The sequence below is a fragment of the Aspergillus nidulans genome, chromosome VII (genome assembly GCF_000011425.1).
Source record: "Aspergillus nidulans FGSC A4 chromosome VII".
NCBI classification, from domain to species: domain Eukaryota; kingdom Fungi; phylum Ascomycota; class Eurotiomycetes; order Eurotiales; family Aspergillaceae; genus Aspergillus; species Aspergillus nidulans.
Window position 1 is genome coordinate 161525 of NC_066263.1, and position 23007 is coordinate 184531.

The following is a 23007-nucleotide window of genomic DNA, read 5'->3' on the forward strand; positions in this document are numbered from 1 at the left end:
CCGCATGCCCGCGGGGTACGAAAGCTATGAGCGCATGCGATTGCGTTTCCAAGAAAGGTGGGGGAGGGGTCCTATAAGTAGCAGGCGTCGCCGCGGAGTCGCGAGCGATGCGGGATTGTTGTTGATACTATACAATAAGTATATAGATTCAATTGAGAAAGGCACCAAGCAGGCCTATCTACCACACAACGCAATATGTCTACACAGCAGCAACAGCCGGACCGACCGCGCAAGTCGCTCATTCTCAATGCCTTTGTTGAGATGTGTATTGTCTCCCTACTTTGCCTTCCTCGCCAGAATGGGCCAATTCCATGCTAACGGCTTACAGGCAGTGGCCACCAATCGCCAGGTCTCTGGGTACACCCCGAAGACGAATCCCATCGCTTTAATGATATCGACCACTGGATCGAGCTCGCGCAGCTGCTTGAGTCCGCGAAGTTCCACGGCATCTTTATTGCTGATGTTCTCGGTAGCTCACCTGATGCACCACGCCCACCACTTACTCACCACTCGTCCAATCCCCTTTCACCATTGAAAAAATGAATAATAAGCTAATCATTGTGGCGGCAAACAGGCGGTTACGACGTCTACAAAGGGCCTCGCAATCTCGAACCGGCCATCACATCCGGGGCGCAGTGGCCCGTGAATGAGCCGTTGGCAGTCGTGCCGGCCATGGCGGCCGCGACAAAGAATATCGGATTTGGGGTAACAGTGACGACGACGTACGAGCAGCCGTATCATCTGGCGAGGCGGTTGTCAACGGTGGACCATTTGACCAAGGGGCGGTATGTTCTCCCTTGAACCTGGATGTGGGAGCGTGCTGATGCTGATCGTGTACTGCAGGATCGGATGGAATGTAAGTGCTATCGATCTACCTACTTACATATTCAGCAACCCTGCTGGGGAAGATAAGGCCCATACTGACTAGATAGATTGTCACCGGCTATCTTGACTCAGCAGCACGAAACCTCGGTCACGCAGAGCAGCCGCAGGTATGTCTTCTTCGTCTCAATACCAGAAAACACCAGTTCTGAGAAATGCCAGCACGATGACCGCTACGCCATTGCAGAAGAATACATTAAAGTCGCCTACAAGCTGTGGGAATCATCCTGGCGGTCCGACGCCGTCATCCTCGACAAGCAGCGCCGCGTATACACAGAGCCCTCGCGCGTACGGGAAATCAACCACGTCGGCAAGTATTTTAACGTCCCCGGTCCTCATCTCTGCCAGCCTTCTCCACAACGTACACCCGTGATCCTGCAAGCGGGAACCTCAAAGGCAGGCAAGACCTTCGCGGCGCAGCACGCGGAAGCGATCTTCGTCGCAGGACACAGCCCGAGCGTCGTCGCAAAGAATGTCGCCGAGATCAGAGAGCTTGCGAAGTCGCAATACGGACGCGATCCGTCCTCGATAAAATTCCTGGCCCTACTCTGCCCGGTTCTGGGAAAGACAGAGGAGGAAGCGAAGGAGAAGTTTGCATACTACCGCAGTCTGGGTTCCATTGATGGTGCGCTAGCACTATTCGGCGGGTGGACGGGGATCAACCTCGACGTTTACGGCGACGACGAGGAACTGCGATCTGTGCCGAGCAATGCAATCCGGTCTGCCGTCGAAGGCTGGTCGAAAGCGACACCCGAAGTTCCAAAATGGACGAAGAAGACCGTCGGTGAGCACATCACCGTCGGCGGACTCGGCTCCACGCCTGTCGGGACGCCCGAGCAAGTGGCCGACGAGATGGAGAGATGGGTGCGCGAGGCAGACGTTGATGGATTTAATCTGGTAAGTTATCCATATCTTTCTCTTTATTTTTTTTTCTCTTTCCAGTTCTTTTTTTTTTTTACTTTTTTCCTATACTGTCCTCTTCTTTCCTTTCCTTTTTACAACCTATCGAGGCCGCTCGCGCTGATGCGAATGTTACAGGCCTACGCAATCAAACCCGGCTCGTTCAAAGACATCATCGACCTGCTGATCCCCGAGCTGCGCCGTCGCGGGCTCTTCCACGAGGACTACGCGGCACCTAGGGCCACGTACCGCGAGAATCTCTACGGCAAGCCCGGGCAAAGTGGCCCTCCGGCAGATCATCCGGCAGCAAAGTATCGGTGGCATGCCGGTGTGGAGGGCCATCAGATCCCGGAATAAACTGGCGAGGCTGGAGCAACCGCTTGGTATCATGGGTTCTGGAAGGGGCATGAAGATCTGCGGATGACTGCTTACAGAGACGGGGAATGGGGCGTGCCCTATGCAGCTGTTTGCCTGGTGGAGGCAGAAGGGCCATAATATAAGCTTGTATTATGCTTATGACAACCGTGAGGCTGTGTAGCCGGCTGTAGGCTTGTGAGTCTCAGATTATAGATAAGTACTACTCTAGTACTAGAGCAGTATTCCCCGGCATGAGCGGCAATAAGCACACTTGAAGAAATTAGATCAGATCAAAATAAGTCATTGCAAGTCAGCAGTCTGAATGCATTCGTCACGTTTTTAGGGCCTTCAATTGGCTGGAGATACTCGTGGGGGCTAGACCCATACACGAGCTGGCTGCAGCCATCTCAGCCGCAACTACAGCAGTGATTGGCTTGTGCAAGCTCAGCTCCGGCCATTTCTGCTATTCTCAATTCCTGTCATTTCAGTGTATGCACGGGGCTTGCCGTCAGTGTCTGCACAGATGGTGGGATTCGCTGATCTGCTTTTTAGCCCCTCTGACTAGCTTGCGGCAGCAAAGTTGGGGGTTTTCTGCAGTCACACAGCCCAGCCTCTATTTATAATAAATTAAATCATAAATAAAAGTGACTGCCCCTGCCGCTGTTTGATATGCTCCCATTTTTTTTTCTCTCGAATTTTGGTCCGCCAGTTTTATTTCCACAGGTGATGGCCCGGCATGGACCCGTTGAGCATCACCGCCAGCGTCGCTGGGCTCGCAACGCTCGCCTACCAGATAATCGGCTACTTAGGCACTGTCCGATCAGGTGGAAAGGACCGGCTGAATCTGTGTCGTGAGGTGACATATCTCTGGATGTCGATCACCTCGCTCCTCGAACAGCTCTCCTCCGATGCGATCAAAGACGACAAAATCCCGGACTCGCTCCGCCCGCTCTTTGACCCTGATGGGATCATCAAGGAGATCAAGATCCAGCTCGAGGATCTGGAGCACACGATCAAATCCCGCAGTACGCATGGGAAAATCGCGCAGACCCTCGCGTGGCCGTTTACGCAAAAGGACGCCGAGAAGATGATTGACCGGATCCATCGCCTCAAGTCGACGTTGCAGGATGGAATCAATCAGTCGACGCATGCGCTCTCGCAAGATATCTACCGCGATGGGCAGGGTATCAAGAAGGTTATTGATGAGTCGAGGTTGAAAGAGCTGATCGAATGGATCTCGCCGCTGAATTTCATCACCAAGCAGAGCATGATCTGGAACGAGCATCATAAAGGCACTTGCAAGTGGTTTCTGGAGCGCGATGATTTCCGCGAGTGGCGCGAGGGCAGCAATACGAGAATATTTTGTCCGGGGATTCCTGGCGCTGGCAAGACCTTCCTCTCGTCGATCGTGTACAACGAGCTCGAGGCGCTGAGGGTGCGCGATGAGGGCGGGCTCAAGGGCGCTGCCGTCGTCATGCTCTACTGCAAATGGGACGATCCGCTGTCGCAGGATATAGACAATCTTTTAGCGAGTGTTATTAAGCAGTTCGTCCAGCGATACGATGTTGGCACAAGCGATATGATGGAGCTGTTCACCAAGCACAGCAAGGAAGGAACAAGATCCTCACGTGCACAGCTACAGTCGACACTTGAACTCCTCTACAGCCGGTTCACAAAAGTCTTCATCATCCTCGATGGACTGGACGAGCTGAGATCGGAGAAGGAGCAACTGCCGTTGCTCATGAGCCTCGCCCCGAACGGCTCGCCTTACACGGTGAATCTGATGGTGACTTCGCGTCCAGTGCCGAATATTGTACGCCATTTCCGGCATTGGCCATCGCTGGGAGGCAGCATAATCTGCGATGGTTGTAACGCTGAGGGTCTCGCTGTGCAGTACCACTGCGCGGATTGTGAGGATTACGACCTCTGCCAGAGTTGCTATAAAGCCGGTACGCGCTGCGGGTATAAGGGACATACGTACCACCTCGAGTTTAACGCTCGCACGATTCCTATTGCCGCCGTGGAGGAGGACCTGACAACGTACGTGCACTGGCGAACGAGCGCTTCCGAAACTTTGCAGCAATTCTTGGAGATCAAGGAAGGGTTGATGGACGCAATCCTAGACACAGTCGTGAAGAACAATGAGGGAATGTTTCTATTGGCCAAGTTCAACATGGACACGCTTGAGTCGACGCTCAGTATAAAGCAACTCATGGCGGCTCTCAAGACGCTGCCGCAGGAGCTCGATGGGACGTACGAAGACGCCATGCTCCGGATCACTGAGCTGAAAGCGTCAACGAGGGAAACGGTCATGCGCTTTCTGAGCTGGGTGGTCTTCGCCGAGCAGCCTCTCCAGGAGAAAGCAATTGAGCATGCGCTCGCAGTCAGCGATGGCGATGCGGACATAGACGACGACAACATCATCCGCGCCAGGACTCTAGCCACCAAGTGTGCAGGCCTGGTACAACTCGACGAGTCGGACTGTCTACGGCTCGTTCACTACTCAGCAGAGAACTACTTCAGACAGCACCGTGATCGGTGGTTCCCGGCAGGGAATGTGACAATCGCATCCTCCTGCCTGACCTACCTGCAGTTCGACGTCTTCCGCTCCGGCGCCTGCTCTGGTCCGTCCGAGGACATCGACTTTGAGAGCCGCCTGAGCAAATATCCCTTCCTCAGATACGCGTCCATTAACTGGGGGAAGCATCTCCGCGTAGCGGCCGACGACCACCTCTCTGCTCGAGCACTGGCCCTTATCACAGATGCAGGCTGCTTAGCCACCATTGCCCAAGCATTATGGTATCTAGAGGATCAGCAACAGTCCAACAGCTGGTCGTCGAAGAACGGCTCTGCCCTTCACCTAGCAACACACTTTGATCTCGATATCCTGGTGAAAGACCTCCTCTCCCAGGGCTACGACCCGAATATGCGCGATATCAATGGCGTCACGCCTCTTGCACTCGCCGTTCAACGAGATTTGTTGGACATATTGATCACTCTCACCAATGCAGGCGCATCGGTGAATATGCCCGACAACGGCGGCCGGTCCCCCCTTCACTGGGCCATCTATCATAACTTGCCTGACGTCGTCAGATTTCTGCTAGATCATAAGGATATTGACGTCAATATGCCCGCCGCGCGCTGGTCACACTACACGCCGCTTATGCTAGCTTCCGCCTATGGGTTTGACGACTATGTGTCTATGTTGCTAACCAAACCCAAAATTGACGTGAACTACGCCAGCCCAGAGGGTGCGACAGCCCTGATCCTCGCCGCGCGACATGGAGGAACAGGAGCCGCCAGGCTCCTTCTTGCGAATCAGGAGATAAAGATAAACTACGCCGACAGCAGCGGCTCGACTGCGCTAACTGTAGCGGCGGAAAATGGTTACTATGATCTGGTCGAAGCCCTTCTTGACGCAGGAGCCGACACAGAGGTGCTGCAAGAAGGAAGCAACGGCACGGCGATCATGCGGGCCATTGATGATGGGCGTACATCCATCGTACAGCTACTGGTAGACAGAGGCGCAAACGTCCATCACAAGGACGTGTTTGACCGCGGCCTCTTACATTCAGCGGCTGTAAACCGGCGAGCTGACATATTGCGGATCTTGCTTAAGCATGATCCGACCCTCGACGTGAATATGCAAGATGTACACGGCAAAACGACATTACACGACATCGCGCGCATGGGGGATCTTGAAACGGTCGATGTGCTCCTTGAGGCTGGTGGTGATCCGACCATTAAAGATATCCACGGGCGCACGCCGATCCTCGTCGCGCACGAGTCGCACCATCCTGCTATTCTGGAAATGCTTCGCGCTGCGAGGCAGCGGATGAAGGCAGAAGGGCAAAACTACAAACTTCAACGAACCCCCAGCGGTACAACAGTCGACAGCGAAGACTACGGCATCAAACGCGCCGACACGGGCCTCTCCATTCATGGAACCCTCCCGCTCTGGTCTCTTGTGGTCTCCAAACAATTCACTGAACTGAAAGAGCGTCTGCCGGAGTCCTCACCCGAGGATATCAATCAGGTTGAGCCGGATATGGGCCAAGCAGCGCTACACTGGGCCGTTTCCGACAGCGATGCCTCCATCGTGAAGCTCCTGATTGACTATGGCGCAGACATCAACCTTCGTAACCGTTACGGGCGGACGCCGCTCTCTCTTGCCGTTATCGACGGTTTGTGGGACAAGGCACGACTCCTCTTAGAGGCCGGCGCAGATCCCGATATCGAAGATCAGTGGGGATGGCCACCTCTCTGGATGGCAGGACCGAGGCTTGGGATTCTGCTTATTGAGAATGGGGCCAAATTGCCGCCCCCACCTACGTTCACAGGCGGAGGAACAGACGAAGGTGAAAATATCGAGAAGGCTGCTGGGAAGGTGGATCTGGAAAACTTCCTAAGATGGGCGGCACAGTTCGGCTCGGAGACCGCGCTCCGCCGCCTCGTTCAGGCGGGAGCTGATGTCTGGAGTAAGGACCCGAGCGGCAAAACGCCATATATGATCGCGAAAGAGTACGGGTATGACGAGCTGGCAAACCTGCTGGTGCAGCTTGCGCCGATGCCGCAGGTTGGCGCTGATGGGCCCAGGCCGAAAACTGATGAGCGTGCGGAGAAAACTGCCACGAGCGGTATGCCGGAGGACAAATCTGAGGATGGAACTACAAAGGTTAAGACCGATGACATTGAGAAGCCAAAGAAGGAAGAAGACAGCGTTTTGCCGGATAAGGGGATGGCCCTTGATGGGCTGGACTCTACTACCCTCGTACCGGCCTCTAATGTTAACAAGACTAAGCCTGGCTATTCTACCTTATTGCTTGGCTCCGCGCATGGACGGTACCTGTATACTATCCTGCTAGTCCTAATCTTGGTTACAGCGACGGCGTTGGTGCGATCGTGATGACGATAATGCATGATGGGCGTCGGTTCGATTGAATAGCGAGTCATACTCTTCGTACAAGTAATGTAGTTATAGTGTCCCGAGTTATTGTCAATTCCATCTGAGAGATATTATACAGGATTGGTATTGTGCTATTCCTTCCTCCCTGAACAATAAACTCACTCACCCAGCGGATACGGATGCAGGATCTGTCCGTCTGTGTATATTGTTAGAAGCTGACCACTCTATCCAACTCTAGCCCAAGGAAAGGACCAAAAAAGAAATAAACTGAAAGGTGAAAACTCACAGAACAGGGACGCATCCGAACTGGCCAAAAAGACAAAGCTGGTCGCCACCTCGCTTGGCTGCCCTGGCCGGCCCAGCGGCTTCGAACTCGCCCACCCCTGCATCTGCTCTGCATCGCGCGTATCGACTTGGATAGGCGTATAAGTTGAGCCAGGACTACATCACCGTCAGTACCAACACCAGACAGGCGAGATTTGCAAGAGTGTTTTTGAGGGTGAAAACATACGCAACCGCGTTGACCCTAATTCCCTTGGGAATAAGTTGGAGAGCAGCAGACCGCGTGAAACCTACAATCGCCCCCTTGGTCGATGCATAATCCACCATGCTACCTGTCCCTCTGAACGCTGTGACCGAAGTATTATTGATGATACTATCTCCTTTGCTCATATGCGGGAGGGAAAACTTCGTCATCGCAAACATCTGGATGATATTTGTCTGAAAGACATCAGTGACGGTGTCGAGGTTTATCTGCGCCAGGTCGGGACAGCTGAATTGCTGCGAGGCATTGTTAACTAGGATGTTGATGTGTCCATATTTCTGTACGTGCGAATCGACGGCCTGCTTGCAGAACCCCCGGTCGCGGAGGTCCCCGCTCAGCAGCAGGCATTGGCGTCCTTCGGCCTCAACGAGTCTTTTTGTCTCTTGCGCGTCTTCTTCTTCAACAGGGAGGTAGACGATTGTTATGTCAGCGCCTTCTTTGGCGTACAGGGCTGCGACGGAGCGGCCAATGCCGGAGCTGTACAGCGCCGTAGACTTGTTAGCAATAGAACCGCGAAACAGAACAGGTACAGAGAACGTACTCTCCGCCGGTAATGAGTGCCTTCTTGCCCTGCAGCTTACCGGAGCCCTTGTAATCTTTAATTCCGTCGGAAGTCTCGAGCTTGGTTGCTTCGCTGGCGGGTTGCATTTTGCTTTCCAGGCTGGATGATCAATCAGTCTCTGGCAGTCTCAGGTCTATAGGCGGTAGAGTATATGGTTACCCCGGTGTATTTTGTGTCTGGGCACTCTCAGGGGCCTGGAAGGTATTGTCTTTTGCCATGCGCGACATTGTGGTAGTTTGTGGTTAAAGAGAGCACGGCTATGGGTGGGTGGTGATGATAATCTGAATTTGATCTCTAGCGGGAAAATGGCGGATATACATCAAGAATTGAGATCGCATCACGATGCAGTCATACTCTGCAGAAAATAACCTGTCCAATTGTGTGCATCGGTTTCGTTGACAACGGAATCGAGATACCTGATAAATAAGTGGGGAGGCTGATCTCATCATGGCGTAGGGTTTGAGCTTGCCTGTGATAACATCATGTTTCACACGGTCTAGACCTTACTATGGTATGTTGTGCCTTACTTAATGGACTACAGGGTTAAGTATCCCATGGAAGGCACTAAGAGACTATGTTGGAGCTACCTCTAGATTTAGATAGCCTTCACGTAGCTCAATCAACCCTACTGTACCTGGACAACATAAAGCTATTCTAACACAAGCACGCGTATTACTAGTGACTTTCAACCAGTATAACCCTAAATATTACATTCTGAAAGGGTAGTGGAACGCGTCTTGGCATTTAGAATATAAAGTGAGAAACATGGCAGGCGCCTCCTTAATATTCTAAGCCTCACCTCTCCGTACCATATATATAGGTAGGTACTGTAGGGGTTTGGTGTCCCAAACAATAACCAAAGAGAGCAAATCCTAGTTCAATTCAATGTCTCTTATCAACAGAATGAATGGCTGAGTTGTCCTAGTTATATCTAAGATGAGATACAGAATCGGTGTTCCCTTTGAAACCATCAAGATAGGCCTAGGATAATAATTATTGCGTCTCTGATCGTAATTGCCTGTCAGTACTTAGCAGGAGCTAAGGGCGCTTGGAATATAGTCTTTTTTACCTCTCTTACATGCAGCCTGTAGTTTGTTGACTCTAACTGCGTGGCACTGCAAAGCGCCAGCTACCGGCATTGACTAGCTAATTTACAACCTATATGAGGGGATGAGAACTTCAGAGGAGTTCTTGAGGAGCTTTCGACTTAGAACAGGTTTAAACCTAGTTAGTGGACGGTACGAAAAGGGCAGTTTTGATTGCAACACTACTACAAATTTATGTTGTATAGTTGAGCTGGCATGCATGGTTAGTGCAATTTTCATTGAGATCATGTACTACAGGGTTATACCGTGTTTGTTCTAAAATACAATTCACCTCATTATTTAACACCTCCGTAGTATGCTCTCTCATGTTGTCAAGGGCTCAGAAATACACCAGATCGAGAAAACGGAGTAGCTAAACGAGCAAGTTACAGCATCAGGCTATTAACAGATATATAGATGAGACGAGACGTAATGGTCATCCTTCCCTGACGTACAACCTGTGGTACTTGGATAACGCTACGTAGGTCAAGGCATTCACATATGATTTTTTTCTTAAAACATTACAAGAGAACTCCAGTCATTATAGGAAAGTCTCTTGATATTCTGACTGCTCATATACAGATAAAATCCCACCTTGACGTACAGAATAATCGCAAGAGACCCTGAGCCTCAACTTGTCGCCCTATTTCTAGCGTTGATTCATTGAGAATTCCCTCTCGTAGCCCTTGACCTCGAGAGCAGCCTGAAGTCTGGCTTTCTCGTCTTCAGAGAGGCCAGAGTAGACTAAGGTGAAGTAGTAGCACTACGCAAGAACAAGGATGAAGTCGTCGGGATACCCAGAGGCGTAAGTGTAGGCTGAGCTGAACCCTGGCCCAGGATAACATTCGAAAGCGTTTTGCAAGCGGAAAGGGATATTGCGAGCCCCGAAAGTCCGGATGCTAGTGGGCATGAACTAACATTTACCTCGTTCAGCTGCTCGTTGAATAGATCAGCAGTCGGAGGGGCAGAACCTCGAATGGCTGTTCTAAGCCCAAGGGCATCTGTTAGCCTGAAATCGTCCCTGGATTATACGATGAATCTGTTGGTAGCTTGGGATTTACATCCGCAGGCTCTCAAGACGACTGAGCATTCTTTGAATGCTTCTTGGCAAGTTGACTAGTACCGTAGGCTGTAATCGCTGCGTTCTTAGCAGACGTTTGGTGCCTTATAAGCCACAGCTGCGTCAGGTGGTTGCTCTCCTCCACAGACCTGCTAGATGCGGCACGCCCAGAATCCTCGCTGGCCTCAATGTCTCTCCTGCATTTAAATGAGCCATCAGAGTGGCCCCGTGTCTTGGATACCCCGCCCAAGCATACATCATCCGGCAGTTTTGGAGCAAGTTTGCACCAGATCATCCGTCGAACATAAACAAACAACGGATAATGTGTTTAGCGAAACTGCGCCCCCTCGAGCCCTCTTCTCTGCTGGATAGGACGCTTGTCATCTTTATCACCTTTTTCCTCTCAGAGGAATCTGCGGATAGGTTGAATGAACTAGCAGAGACATACAAGAAAAAGATAGAAGGGCCTCAGAAACAATAACTACTGAAGTAGGTGCATCCTTTTGTTACCTACAGTACCTCGACCTCGAGAAAGACAACTATTTACATTTTCTGAATTATTGCAGACAGGAAGCCGCAGTTTGTAGATCCAACCCAGGTCAACAGTGGCCGAAAGCATACTCGAACTTGTCTTGAATGCGTTTTTTTGACAGGCACCCATGTCACGGGCAGATCTTCTACGCGCTATTATAGGTCTAACCACTCAAAGAAAAAAAGGCACGGAGATAGTTTATCAGTGTCTGCAGATGCATCTAGCGCCCTTTACAGCAGTCGAGGTTATGCCCGAGCCTATATCCTGAGTTTCGTTCGATTACACCCCTGAGGTTGTTATCATATATAATCGCCCATGCATTACTGATATCTCCGTCTAATAATGTCCGTATTTGAAACGATAGAAGTGATATCTAGAGAGATCATAAGTAGAAGATTGAGATCTTTAATAAACCTATCTAGCAAACCTGTCACATGACGGACATTCACCGGTACCAACGTTGACAGTCCACTTCAAACTGACCTAAATAGGAGCTGAGAAGGAATGACATACCGTCTGTCTGTTCACAATATGATACTACCAGCCGGTCTTCGTTAAGCAAGAATCCCACTGGTGACTCGACGGGTATCCGGCCAGCGTGCGCTCAGGCGGCTGTGTACGCTGATCTTGGACCCTTTGCGTTGTACTTCTGCGACTACTCCGTAGCGCTGCGTTGTCTATAGTTAGGTTGCCTTGCATACCAGGGCCACGTATTAGACCGGGCCAATAGCAAGATTCGAAGCGCCCGGCTTGTCGAACAACAATCCCATCCAGAAATCGAACGATTGCCATAAACTACTAAGTCGTTCTCTGCCTGAGCCATGGGCAGGAGGCAGTGTGCCACAATTTCCTTCTCCAGTATACTCGACACTCTGCGGTAGAAGGTACTCTTTATTCGCGACGTCGTTCATGAGTAGATGCTGCATCACTGGTCATTCTATGTCTAGACGACTGGAGATGTAGACCTGAGGGAAAGACAGTGTGAATAGTCACGACTTTTGTGGCTGAGCTGTACTCAGGACGATCATTAGCTCAATCAGGCGAGCGTTGCGACATAGGACCCTTATGCACACAAGGAACGAGCTTAATGTACTCTAAAGTGGTTGGGCGTTTTCTACGCAACGAACGAGAAATGATATTTGTACCCTAGCATGAGTCGGGCTCTCCCCGGCAGTGTTGATGAATCCACACACGGCTCGAGTCTCGAGCCTGGAGGAGGCTTAGACCAGGTGAACTGTTGCATCTTCGCATCCTGGCGCTAGACTTCGGACGGGGTGGATTTCCTGATCCTGTCCCTGAACCACAGACAATGCAAGGAGCGATGGCGCATGTATCAACGAAGGTCTCTTTCTACCGCCGATAATTAATGGCTGCAGAGTACGCTCTGGGATTGGACAATAGCTTAATTAGTGGCGCTCAGGTACCCTCAACCGTGCCGCCGCCCCAGGGGGATACGAGGTCGCGGCCACTCAGTGATGTGGTCTGGACCCTAGCGTAGGGCTTGCTGCAGCCAAGATCGTCGATACGAGGCGAAGCCAAACGGAGAACTGGGGGCGCGCAGATACCAAAAATAAGCAACCCATTCAAGCTGTCGGGTAGGGGGCTTAGGGGCGGATACCCTCATCATTTCCTGGGTATAAGTTCAAGGCCAGCTGGTCCCGTCTCAGCTCGTGTTCACAACAGGCTCGTCTACCACCAAAAGAAGTAGCTGTCACAATATGCAGCTCCTCAAAGTCCTCCCTGCTCCTCTGTTCGCGGCCCTTGTGGCCTCCGCACCCCTGGCGGCTCCCCAGATTTCTGTCGACTATGGACAACTTGAACAGTTCGCCCAAGATGTCCAATCTTTCGCCGATAGCACTTACAGCCAATTCAGCCAGGTGTCCGCGCAATTTGATGTCTTAACTGGAAGCTACTCGGGCTCTGGGCGGGTGCGTCTCACGATTACTCACCCCAGTACGTTCGCGATGCTGATATGATGTTACGCAGGAATCTTTCGGCCAGCTTCTGGCAAAGCTTAGTGCCTCAGTTTATGACATTCAGCGGGTTTCAGCTGATATCGCATCGACTATTGACGCCACTGCATCCGCGTAGTATGTTCTTCCCCTCGAATGCCCTTCAACTTGACTATACGGAGCTAAACAATTCACAGCGAGGATGCCGAGAGCTCTGCCATTGGAACCTTCTTCAGCAAGCGTGATCAACTTCGTGCTCGAGACAACGCTGCGGTTATGGCCGAGGCTGGCTTGATGAAGGAGGCTGGCTTGATGGGGGAGGCTGGTTTGATGAACGAGGCCGGCTTGATGAACAAAGTTGATGATTCGATCGCCCCCGTGTCCGGTTTGCAGACTGCCAAAGATGCTGTTGCTGATATGGCTGAAGTTGACGGCGTCGACGACGCCGACGCCATGAGTCCTGTCCCCACTGCTGCACCATCGACTGGGAGTGTTACTCCTGAGCAAGCCACTGGCTCTGGTGCTGAGAACGTCACCCCCGAGCAGGCCACCGGTTCTGGTGCTGAGGGCTTAAACCCCCAGCAAGCCACCGGCTCTGGTGCTGAGGGAGTCACCCTCGAGCAGGCTACTGGCTCTGGTGCTGAGAACGTCACTCCTGGGCAAGCTACCGGTTCCGGCGCTGAGGGCGTAAACCCCCAGCAAGCCACCGGCTCTGGTGCTGAGGGCGTCACCCTCGAGCAGGCTACTGGCTCTGCAGGAGTTGACCAAACTTTGGGCTCCGATGGAACGGGCATTGATGAAAATATCAGCGCTGATGCAACCGGAGTTGATCAGACCCTTGGGACTGCGGACCAGCATGTGCCAGTGGTCCCCGAGGATCCTACTGCTGGAGTTACGTTCGTTGCCAACATTAAGACGGCGCATGAAGGAACCGTGGAGACTGAGGATTCGCACCGGCCCTAGGTGTTTGAATCTTTGGAGACCACTGCTCCCTTCAGGCAGTGAGGAGAGCGGCAACTGAGAATTGACAGGGATTGTTATGGCCTAGGCCTCTTATGTGATTAAGTATTATTGGCTAATGTTAAGAGCGTACCTATGGGGTCATTATTCTCAAACGAGTCTAACTGTATAGATAGGCCCTTTCGGCGCAAAGGTGAAACTTAAAATCTAAAGAGCGTGCTAGAGTAGGACTATCAAAGTAACTTAAATCAGGATAATGATTCTTTCTTCTTTCTTTCTCTCTCTCCTTCCTTCTTTTTTCTTTTTTTTCTTCTAAGTCGCTAATTTCCATTCACAGGTTGTGAGTCTATCCAGAATCGGCGCGTCAGACGAAGTCGAGTGGAGCCCGGGGGCTTCAGACTCGGCCTGGACTCTGCGGATTCTCCGCTTCGGCTTCGGTACTGAATTCCTTGCAGTGATTGGCTGCTTCCCCTCTCGGTGCCGGTTCATGTTGGCCGTTTTTTGGGTTGAAAGGCCGAGTCGGGGGTGGTATGGCAGAAGTGTGTGCTGGCGGCAACAAAGCCTCACCGAGGACCCTGAGATATCTCTATATATCTCATTTTCTCAATTTCCCTGACCCGACAGAGCATTCCACTATCGTACCCACTCGGTGGACATTCCCCCGAGCCCTCCGCTTCCCCCGCCTGTATCCCCAGAATTTCCATGTCGGACATGCTCCGAAGCGAGTCATTGCCGGCCTTGGAGACGCCGACGGTCAGACGATCCGCCCTAGGAGACAGCTAGCAGCAGAACAAGTCTCGCTTATAAAGCAAAGCGTCCCCGCAGATTCGCTTCCACTTCGTCATTCTTGCTGTCACTGCACTCGCATCTCTTACGTTGATTACCATGGCTGAAGTCGAGGGCAAGACCGGCGTCAGCCAGCAGAAAGTGCAATTCGAGCACGACGAGCTCTATCAAGCCTACGCGGCCAAGGGAGAAGAATGGCATAGACAGATGACGCGCCGGTTGATGCGCAAGGTCGATTTGCATCTCCTGCCGCTGCTGGTCGTCATGTATCTGCTTAACTTTTTGGATCGCAAGTACGCCCCCAAGCCCTTTCCTGGTCGAACTGGGTCTACGCCGGTCTGACTGGGTCGTTCCGGTCGAACCGGCCTATTCACGACGTGCTGGTTTATTTAGGCCAAACGCTGACTGGAAACTGCAGTAACCTCTCGCAGGCCCGACTCGGCACCCTAGAGGAAGACCTCGGCATGTCGGGGACTGATTTCAACCTGGCGACGAGCATTCTCTTTGTCGGATACCTCCTCATGCAGTTGCCCTCGAATCTGCTCCTCACACGCGTGCGACCTTCACTGTTCCTCGGCATTGCGATGGGAATCTGGGGCGTGATCTCTGCATGCCAGGCGGCCACGCAGTCGTTTGCAGGCTTAGTGGTTGCGCGGTTCTTCCTGGGGTTTGTGGAGGCTCCCTTTTTTCCAGGCGCGGTCATGTTGATGTATGTTTCGATACCGCCTCTTTACATTGGCGAAGTCTGGCGCACGGTCAGGGGGCTGATGATCGCAGGTCGAGCTGGTACACCAGGCAGGAACTGAGCTATCGGATTGCGTGGTTCTACGCCGGAAGTTCGCTCGCGAACGCATTTGGTGGACTTATCGGGGCAGGCGTCCTGGGAAACTTGCACATGTCGCATGGGATTTCTGGCTGGCGGTGGCTTTTCATCATCGAGGGATCCATCACCGTGGCCTTGTCGCTGCTCATCCCGTATGTCGGCCCTCTACCGTGTCTCCCAAACGCTGGACTGACAGTACAGAATCCTCCTCCCCAACTATCCCGCCACAACGTCCTGGCTCGATGATGAGGAAAAAGCCTATGCGCAGTGGCGTCTGATCAACGACGCGGGCGAGGCGGACGATACGGGCGCTTCGACCATCAAGGAAGCCCTGATCGCCGTGTTCGCTGACAAGCGTATCTACCTATTCATCCTGCTCCAACACGCCTCCCTCCTCTCGCAGACCTTCCAATACTTCTTCCCCACGATCGTCCAGACCCTGAACTACAGCAACATCGTGACGCTGCTGATTACGGCGCCCGTCTGGATCGCTACTTTCCTTGTTTCGCTAGTTGTGACCTGGACAAGCGGCAAGACCAACGACCGCAGTATCCACATCATCTGTCTTATGGCTGTCAGCATCATCGGGTGTATCATCTGCACAGCAACGACCAACCTCGGCGCCCGGTTCTTCGGCATGTTCCTGATGCCCATGGGCGCAGTGTCCGCGTACCAGATCATCATCGCCTGGGTCGCGAATTCGTTCCCCCGTCCCCTGGTCAAGCGCTCGGCGGCTATTGCGACGGCGAACATGATCGGGAACACAGCGAGTATTTATGGGAGCTATATGTGGCCGTCTTCGTCAGGGCCAAGATATATACCCGGTGGGAGTGCAACTGCTAGTGTGGCGCTCTTGGTGGCGCTTATGGCGTTTGTGATTAGGGTTGTGCATGTGAGGATGAACAAGGGTCTGGAAGAAAAGGAGAACGAGGTCGTGGAGGACGAGCAACTAGATGCGCCGAGAGGGTTTCGGTATATCCTTTAGTTGTCTAGTCTTTCGGGGCGAGCGTAGCAAACAGGACAAGAGAACTGGCTCCGCGTTGCGTTTCGGGCAGAGGCCATGTATTTTGATAATTCTCTTTAAGGACTTCATGAGGAAATGACATATTTTAACGTGCTATGCGACAAATTCTTTCTTAGGTCCGCATAATACCACAACGTTAAATTCAGTATTTTCAAGCAAGCGGGTGTATTGGCTACGGTGTAGTCGCTTCGCACATAGACGACCGGATAACTAGAACCTATCAGCCCAACTAAAGTATTGGAGATTAAGACACTTTTGCCCGTTTTGGAGCCAGAGAACAGATAGTGCCATTTCCACTGAGTTGTAACTTAATGGAAAGTGATCGCGAGACTAGAAGAAAATTCCCTGAGGCTACTGCAGACTAAATGCCCCCTCCAGTAACTCCACCATATCGCCGTTTATGACTATAGCGGCTCTGGATATTGGCGTGTAGCCAGACGAATTTTCAAGTCTTTCGCGCCCCATACTGTAGAAGCATACGTGCACACCCCAATATATTAGCCTCTGCTGTACACAAAGAGCCGTTGGACCGTCGTGATAAATATGGTGCACCTCCACTTCCAAAAGAGCCAGAAGCGTCTCAGTAGGTATCAGGGTCCCTCGAGTAGAAGAGTGCTGTCTAGCCACCGGAATCGCTGGCGTTGATCTCGATCCCATCGTGCTTGAGTAGCATCTGGACAATGGCAGGCTCACCCAACAAAGCTGCATCGTGCAAGGCAGTGAAACTGTTACCATCCTTTGTGATATTTATTTGAAAGCCCCGTCGCTTCAGTATTTTGCGGGCAAGGTCCGCTCGATATCCACGGATGGCGAGCCGGAGTGATTCCTTCCTTCTTCATCCACACAATCCAGGTCGGTGGTTGAGTGCTTTAGGAGGGGCGATACAACATCTTAATCTCCAGATCCACCATGCACGGCATAAACCAAGAGAGTCTCCGGGTCCACGCGGAGGCCGCAGTTGATCCGACAGAGGGCTGTTGGAGGAGCAGAACGAGCCCCTCGACATTATTTGTGAATACCGCGAACCAGAGAGCATTTGCCACTTGGTCGTCAGTGACATTGAGGCTATGCGGGTCTTTCTCCAATAGCAGCTGCCAAAAATATACATTGTGTGTTGAGGCGGCGTTCATTTAAAGATCGCTCTGGTTTTGTTATGCAGGCAGGTGCCCCTCCTACACGCCAAGATGAACGGAAAGAGCTGTATCTCTAGGATAGTGCTGGTCTGAGCCTGGAGATTCAATACGGTGTCTCCATTGTCGTCCGTGGAGGCGGATTGGGCGCTTGTAAAAAGTCCAGTCATTCGGGACGCTCCCAACACAGACACTTGGTTTAAAAGGGTTGAATCAGAAGGAAAATTTCAGTGGGAGTATTCGCAATTTTGGAGAGTCCTTCTTGCACGAAAGGAAAAGTATTTGCAATAAGAATGTAGTAATAAAACTGTTAATATATGAATCCAACACATACGACCATAGGGTGTGGAAAACAGGGCTTCCCGTCATCTCAGCCGTACTTAAGCCACACGTTCAACGCGGATGAACGAGCAACCAGCCCTGAGTGTGTTGCTGCTTTTAGGGGTGAGAGACATTAAGCCTAGGGTGAGTGCAGGTGAGATACCCTGATAACAATGCCAGAATATCACCCATTTGACAGAGTGGGGAGCGAGAAGGGTGAGAACTAAAATTCAGGCCACTACTATGATCCCTCCAGGCTTAATATCGATAACAAAGGCTTTTTTACTTTTATCTGTACTTTTGAACCGTATTATAGATCCTTTTACCTTTATCTTGTCTACATTTTCCCTACCCTATCACTCACGTGACCTGATAGCCCTGTGCAAAGAGGATTTGACATGCAAGAAGCTTGAACTGCTTTAGAAGTTTGTAAATTTACAGACAAGTATTAACAGAGACTGCTAAGCAAAGAGAATATTGTCAGTTTTAGGGAAAGTGCCCTAGCTACTAATAAAGGGTACCAGCGTGCTGTTCACAACTGGAGAATATAAGAGTCTTGTCTGCCCAAGAGTTAAGGATGGAGATATTAATTACTCTAAACAAATAACCATCTTCTTGGCAGCTTCTCTACTAGTACTATATTTCACCTGCTATACTTACCCCCTATAACCCGGCACCAGCATTACAGAAGATGTCTGTAGGTTAATTTACTATTCCTTTTAATACCTACTACCTTATTACAAGTAGGGGCTTCACTGGGTTTAACTATACTACGATAATACTCTAGAAGGGTTTAGGTAGGTTTGTAGTGACAAAGATAGTATAAGTCTAAATACCCATAGGAGTAGCTATAGATATCCTCGTGTGCTTCTTGGGGGGAGCATTCCACGGCCAAGTTCAGGAATCGAAGTTCTAGTGGGACGGCGGCGCTCGGGAGGTGTAGCGATTATTTCTACATAAGGAGCACCCTGTTGTGACAATGATGCGTCTGTGAGCCATAAGGATCAAAGGACATCTAGCCGATCACAAAGCCGGTTACCTTGTTGTATCAAATTGGATTTGTCACTGGGCACAAACAGCAGCAAGGCTCTACGTTTCCGAACAAAGAATTACACTCTTGCAGACAATCACGCTGGGAAGGAATGAATGAAGACAAACATAAACATAAAACAAAGCAGGACTTGGATGAAGGACTGTCAAAGTAAGCAACGCCCTCCATATTTCACAGCTTAGTGTCGACAAAGAATGGACCCAGTGTTGAGGTACATGAACGTTGATTGGAGACAGAGCCGGAGTAGCAAACAATGGTGACCCGGAATGGTCAATACCTATTGCCTCCCTATCTTGTACCTGCAGACCTAGAAACTGTGTGCATCGAAACCATAAAGAAACCAAGGATCGCTTGCTGGCCCCAGTCTGATTGGCGGGTGCTTTGAGGGACTCGTATCCTCCACCAAGTTAGTGCCATCGAGGAACTCCAGGCACAGCCACATCTTGCGCCCTCATTTAAATCCTGTTGCTGCTCTTCGTACGCCCACTTGCGAGCTCTTTTTACTGCTGGCTGGTCCATGGAGTGACCCAAACATGGCCAAGCAAATCCAACCAAAACCCAGCGCACTCGCCACCCTCATTCCCGAGCTTCAGTGGCTCATTTTCAATTGCTTATCGTTCGATGATAAAGTCCTCTTCACCGAGATCGGGCTATTTCACCCGGATCTCTTGACCAGCCACGGCCAGACGAATACATACGACCAACACGGCCGAACGCTCCTCCACGTCGCCGCAGAGAAAGGATGCGTAAGGGCAGCGCAGCACCTCCTCTGTGGCGGCGCCACCCCATCGGCGAAAATGGGCCCAGGGGCACGCGATTTTAATACAACACCGCTAATCCTTGCCGCCCAGCAAGAGAACAAGGAACTCGTGAACCTGCTCCTGAGTCATGGAGCCGACGTTAATGACTGGGACTACAGCGGCATAACGGCACTCCACTACGCCGTCATACGCGGCGACGGACGCATCGTCCGGATTCTTCTCGATAAGGGCGCAAAGCAGACGAACAACTACGACATCGGTTGCCCCGTCCATGTCGCGGCTGCAAGCGGGGCCCTGGAGATACTTCGACTCCTCGTGGCGCACGGAGCGGATGTCGGCGCCAGCAAGCGAGGCCTGTCGGCGCTCGACATCGCGCTTCTTAATGGAAATATCGCGGCTGCGCGGATTCTCGTTGACGCGGGGGCGCCGCTGAACGATCCCGTCGAGGGCTGGGGCTTGTTCAACCCAACGCTGATGGTCGCCGGCGGGCCGCATGCGGCCGATGCTGCTGAGATAGTACTTGATCACAGCATTGCGAGCATTGATTCTGTGGCTCGCCAAAGGGAGGTGGAAGAGTGGTGGAAGCCGCGGCAAAAGGGGGAATACGCGGAGCTTCTGCAGGCGATGCTTGTGGCCGGCGCGGACCCGAACCAGACCTTTCGGTCTGCCACGCCGCTGCATTTGGCTGTTGTTGCTGGGAATGAGCATGCGGTGCGGGTTCTGCTTGAGGCTGGGGCGGATGTTCATGCGAGAACAGACCGGGGTCGGTCTGCGTATCTGCTTAGCTGTCTGTTTCACTATGTTGATATCCATGAGCAGCTCTGCAGCGCAAGGAAGAGAGGGAGAGAGTTGGCGGATCCACCTGCTGTGCCAGTCAAGCCGGGGCGTTTCAGTGCATCTGGCCTCTGATTTTCGCCAGCATCAGCGGAGTGCAATCCCGTTCCTCAATTTCGTCTGTTCTCCGACAACCAGGGAATCTTTGTTGCTTCACTCCTTCTTTATTCGCTCGTTTCAAGGCGCACGGCGAAGTAGGAAACTGCCATGGTTAGGGTACGCTGAGAGGATGTAGAATGCATGTTTGCTCTTTGTCGAGCGCAGCGATGAAACCCGTGCATCCGCTCAGAGCCGCGGGCCTGGGTGCCAGGATTCTAGCACTCATCTCCCTGCTCCCATTCCTATTCCTATGCGCCGTGGCGCAGGGAGTTGGAGAGCCCGGCGGAACGTGCTCAGATTCCGTCCCATGTACCAGGGCTGCTGCAGTAAGGACTACTCAAGCGGCTTTACGCCGGAACACTGTGATACTGGCCGCATAAGCGACTGCAACGCAACGGCAGAGTACGGGCAGTACGCACTTCCGGGGCAATCCGACTGCTAGATAAATATCTGTTGTAGGTAGGCTCTGTGCCCCCAGTGAGACATACACAGACCCAGAAGCTATGCTAACAGCCAGACAGCGAGTTCCGATACTGAGGTGTCACCTCGGATTTTTGCGGCGATGGCTGTCAAAAGAACTCCAACGGCGTTGGACGTGGCCAGCCAGAGTAGGTTGATATCATCTCCTCCTGGGAGCTGAATGCCGACGAAGATATAGCCGTCCGTCGTGCTCCGCAAATACAGGCGCCATGTCCTTCAAGCGGCGCATTGGGTACTATGAGCTGTTCAACTACTACAAGGGTTGCAACGTGATCGAGCCCGAGAGTCTCATCATCGAGCCATTTACTCACATAAATCTGGCGTTTGTAAACCTTGGCGACGACTACACGTTGATCGACGAATATGGCAATATCGCCGACTGCGTCTTGTTCCTCAAGTTCTCCAACCCTGGTCTGCGCGTGAATATCGCTGTTGGAGGATGGGTATTTAGTGACGCCCCGACGCAGCACCTGTGGACGCAAAGTAAGTGGCCATCCGCCTGCCATTGGTGCATCTTTTGGAGAGATAATTATTTCGCCGTATAGTGGCTCGCTCGCACGAGAAACAACAGACATTCATCAACTCTGTTGTAAAGTACCCCCAGGACTACCCCAGGGGGTGTAGGGGTACGAGCCTGAATGCTAGGCTTTGAAAGCACTGGCAGGATCAATGGCACTAGTCCTGCTGCTCGGAAACTGTTTCTGATTGTACCCGGCCTAAATGTGCTGATCTGAGCTTGTGGATAGGCTGCAAGGAAATCAAGTTTATCAATATTTTCAGGGATACACTCGTACTATAGCTCCTCCTAGACCCTGACCTCCCCCAGCATCTGCACAGTGGCAAGAGGTTATGAATCGGTTGTGGCAACAGTCAGAGAAGCCCCTATCACCTGAGTCAGTCCCGCTGCTGCTTGATCAACGATTTATACTAGGGCAAAGCAACCCATCAACTCAGGAATTTCCCCGGACGCATGAATCGCAATGACGACATGCGTCTAGAAGCCAGGAATCGCGAGATCAAGAGAACGGTGAGTGTCAGCAATATCCTAACCAGCAGGGAAGAAGACAAGGAATCCAAGTTATTCCTCGGCAGGCGTACCCACGGCGAGCAGGTACCTATCGTGACCCTGCTAGCTTGACCAAAACAATCGTCCGCAGAATGAATCGCCACTGACTCACCACCCAAGCTCCTGCATCTCCACCTACCCTTGCCGTCGTGACCTCGAGAACTTTGAAGAGTAAACTCAACTTAAACTCACTCTTCTTCTCCCCTCACCTCTTCCACTTTCCGCGACAAGTTCTCAAAAATATTTTTAACCCCGCACAAGCCCTTCACATACTACTCCCGCCACAACCACCCAGCATGTCAAACCCGAATCCACCAATGGAAAAAGGAAAAGAAGGTGGATGAAAGAGAGGAAGGGGATAAGACCACAAACTACCCAGCCGCGAAGTCACAGTCTCCAAAGCACTAAGCTTACTCCTACAACACGCCGCGAGGGTCTCAATATCAATTCGCAGGGGAATGCGAATGTCACGGATGTAGTATATCTGGACCTTACTCAAGTCAAAACATCATGAGTTAGGAGCGGAGGGAATAGAAGGTATAATTGGACATGCCAACTGACAAGATGTTTCCAGCTCGCATGGCAAAAAACTGAAATCACTCAGGGCCACATTCCCCAGAATCATAAGTACTGTCAAGATGTCAGATAAGAAGCAGTTTGCGCTGCTATACCATCTTCCCTCTGAACAGACTGATACATTACCAACAAAGATTGAGAAACCAGAATCCGCCCAACATAAGCCCATGGCAGCAACTGGATCAGGAACAGTAACAATGCAGACCTGATAGCTTTCAGGACTGACCAAACACTCGTACACTATCTCATCCGCGCAACACAATGCCACAACATCAGAATCGTCGAGGCAGTATCAGGCCTGCTAGAGAGACACAAG

General features: G+C 51.7%; 7 protein-coding genes across 7 annotated transcripts, besides 1 other annotated feature; 6 read left to right on the plus strand and 1 right to left on the minus strand.

The window, feature by feature from the left end:
- Positions 1 to 23007: part of a sequence feature (contig 1.168 1..229305(-1)) that runs on past both edges of the window.
- Positions 196 to 2139, plus strand: ANIA_09004 (LLM class flavin-dependent oxidoreductase; the record flags this gene model as incomplete). Its single annotated transcript, XM_677181.1, has 7 exons — positions 196 to 265; positions 329 to 469; positions 575 to 785; positions 844 to 856; positions 933 to 992; positions 1045 to 1779; positions 1921 to 2139. The coding sequence occupies 7 exons, from the start codon at positions 196 to 198 to the stop codon at positions 2137 to 2139; spliced, it is 1449 nt and encodes a 482-aa protein (XP_682273.1).
- On the plus strand, positions 2876 to 7080 carry ANIA_09003 (uncharacterized protein; the record flags this gene model as incomplete). Its single annotated transcript, XM_677180.1, has 2 exons — positions 2876 to 6981; positions 7023 to 7080. The coding sequence occupies 2 exons, from the start codon at positions 2876 to 2878 to the stop codon at positions 7078 to 7080; spliced, it is 4164 nt and encodes a 1387-aa protein (XP_682272.1).
- On the minus strand, positions 7090 to 8417 carry ANIA_09002 (uncharacterized protein). The gene is made up of 5 exons (XM_677179.2): positions 8311 to 8417; positions 8131 to 8250; positions 7557 to 8066; positions 7332 to 7486; positions 7090 to 7241 (listed from the first exon to the last, which is right to left on the minus strand). The coding sequence occupies exons 1-5, from the start codon at positions 8376 to 8378 to the stop codon at positions 7204 to 7206; spliced, it is 891 nt and encodes a 296-aa protein (XP_682271.1). The 5' UTR covers positions 8379 to 8417; the 3' UTR covers positions 7090 to 7203.
- ANIA_09001 (WXG100 family type VII secretion target) lies at positions 12456 to 13951 on the plus strand. Its single transcript, XM_677178.2, has 3 exons — positions 12456 to 12756; positions 12815 to 12918; positions 12978 to 13951. Exons 1-3 carry the CDS (start codon positions 12547 to 12549, stop codon positions 13741 to 13743), a joined length of 1080 nt encoding a protein of 359 aa, XP_682270.1. The 5' UTR covers positions 12456 to 12546; the 3' UTR covers positions 13744 to 13951.
- ANIA_09000 (uncharacterized protein) lies at positions 14626 to 16334 on the plus strand (the record flags this gene model as incomplete). The annotated part of the gene is made up of 4 exons (XM_677177.1): positions 14626 to 14819; positions 14945 to 15235; positions 15271 to 15501; positions 15551 to 16334. 4 exons carry the CDS (start codon positions 14626 to 14628, stop codon positions 16332 to 16334), a joined length of 1500 nt encoding a protein of 499 aa, XP_682269.1.
- Positions 17998 to 18247, plus strand: ANIA_11639 (uncharacterized protein; the record flags this gene model as incomplete). Its single annotated transcript, XM_050612702.1, has 2 exons — positions 17998 to 18040; positions 18141 to 18247. The coding sequence occupies 2 exons, from the start codon at positions 17998 to 18000 to the stop codon at positions 18245 to 18247; spliced, it is 150 nt and encodes a 49-aa protein (XP_050468591.1).
- On the plus strand, positions 19409 to 22838 carry ANIA_08999 (uncharacterized protein; the record flags this gene model as incomplete). Its single annotated transcript, XM_677176.2, has 10 exons — positions 19409 to 20399; positions 20456 to 20664; positions 20706 to 20980; positions 21033 to 21046; positions 21091 to 21177; positions 21254 to 21532; positions 21595 to 21675; positions 21876 to 21942; positions 22004 to 22076; positions 22377 to 22838. The coding sequence occupies 10 exons, from the start codon at positions 19409 to 19411 to the stop codon at positions 22521 to 22523; spliced, it is 2223 nt and encodes a 740-aa protein (XP_682268.1). The 3' UTR covers positions 22524 to 22838.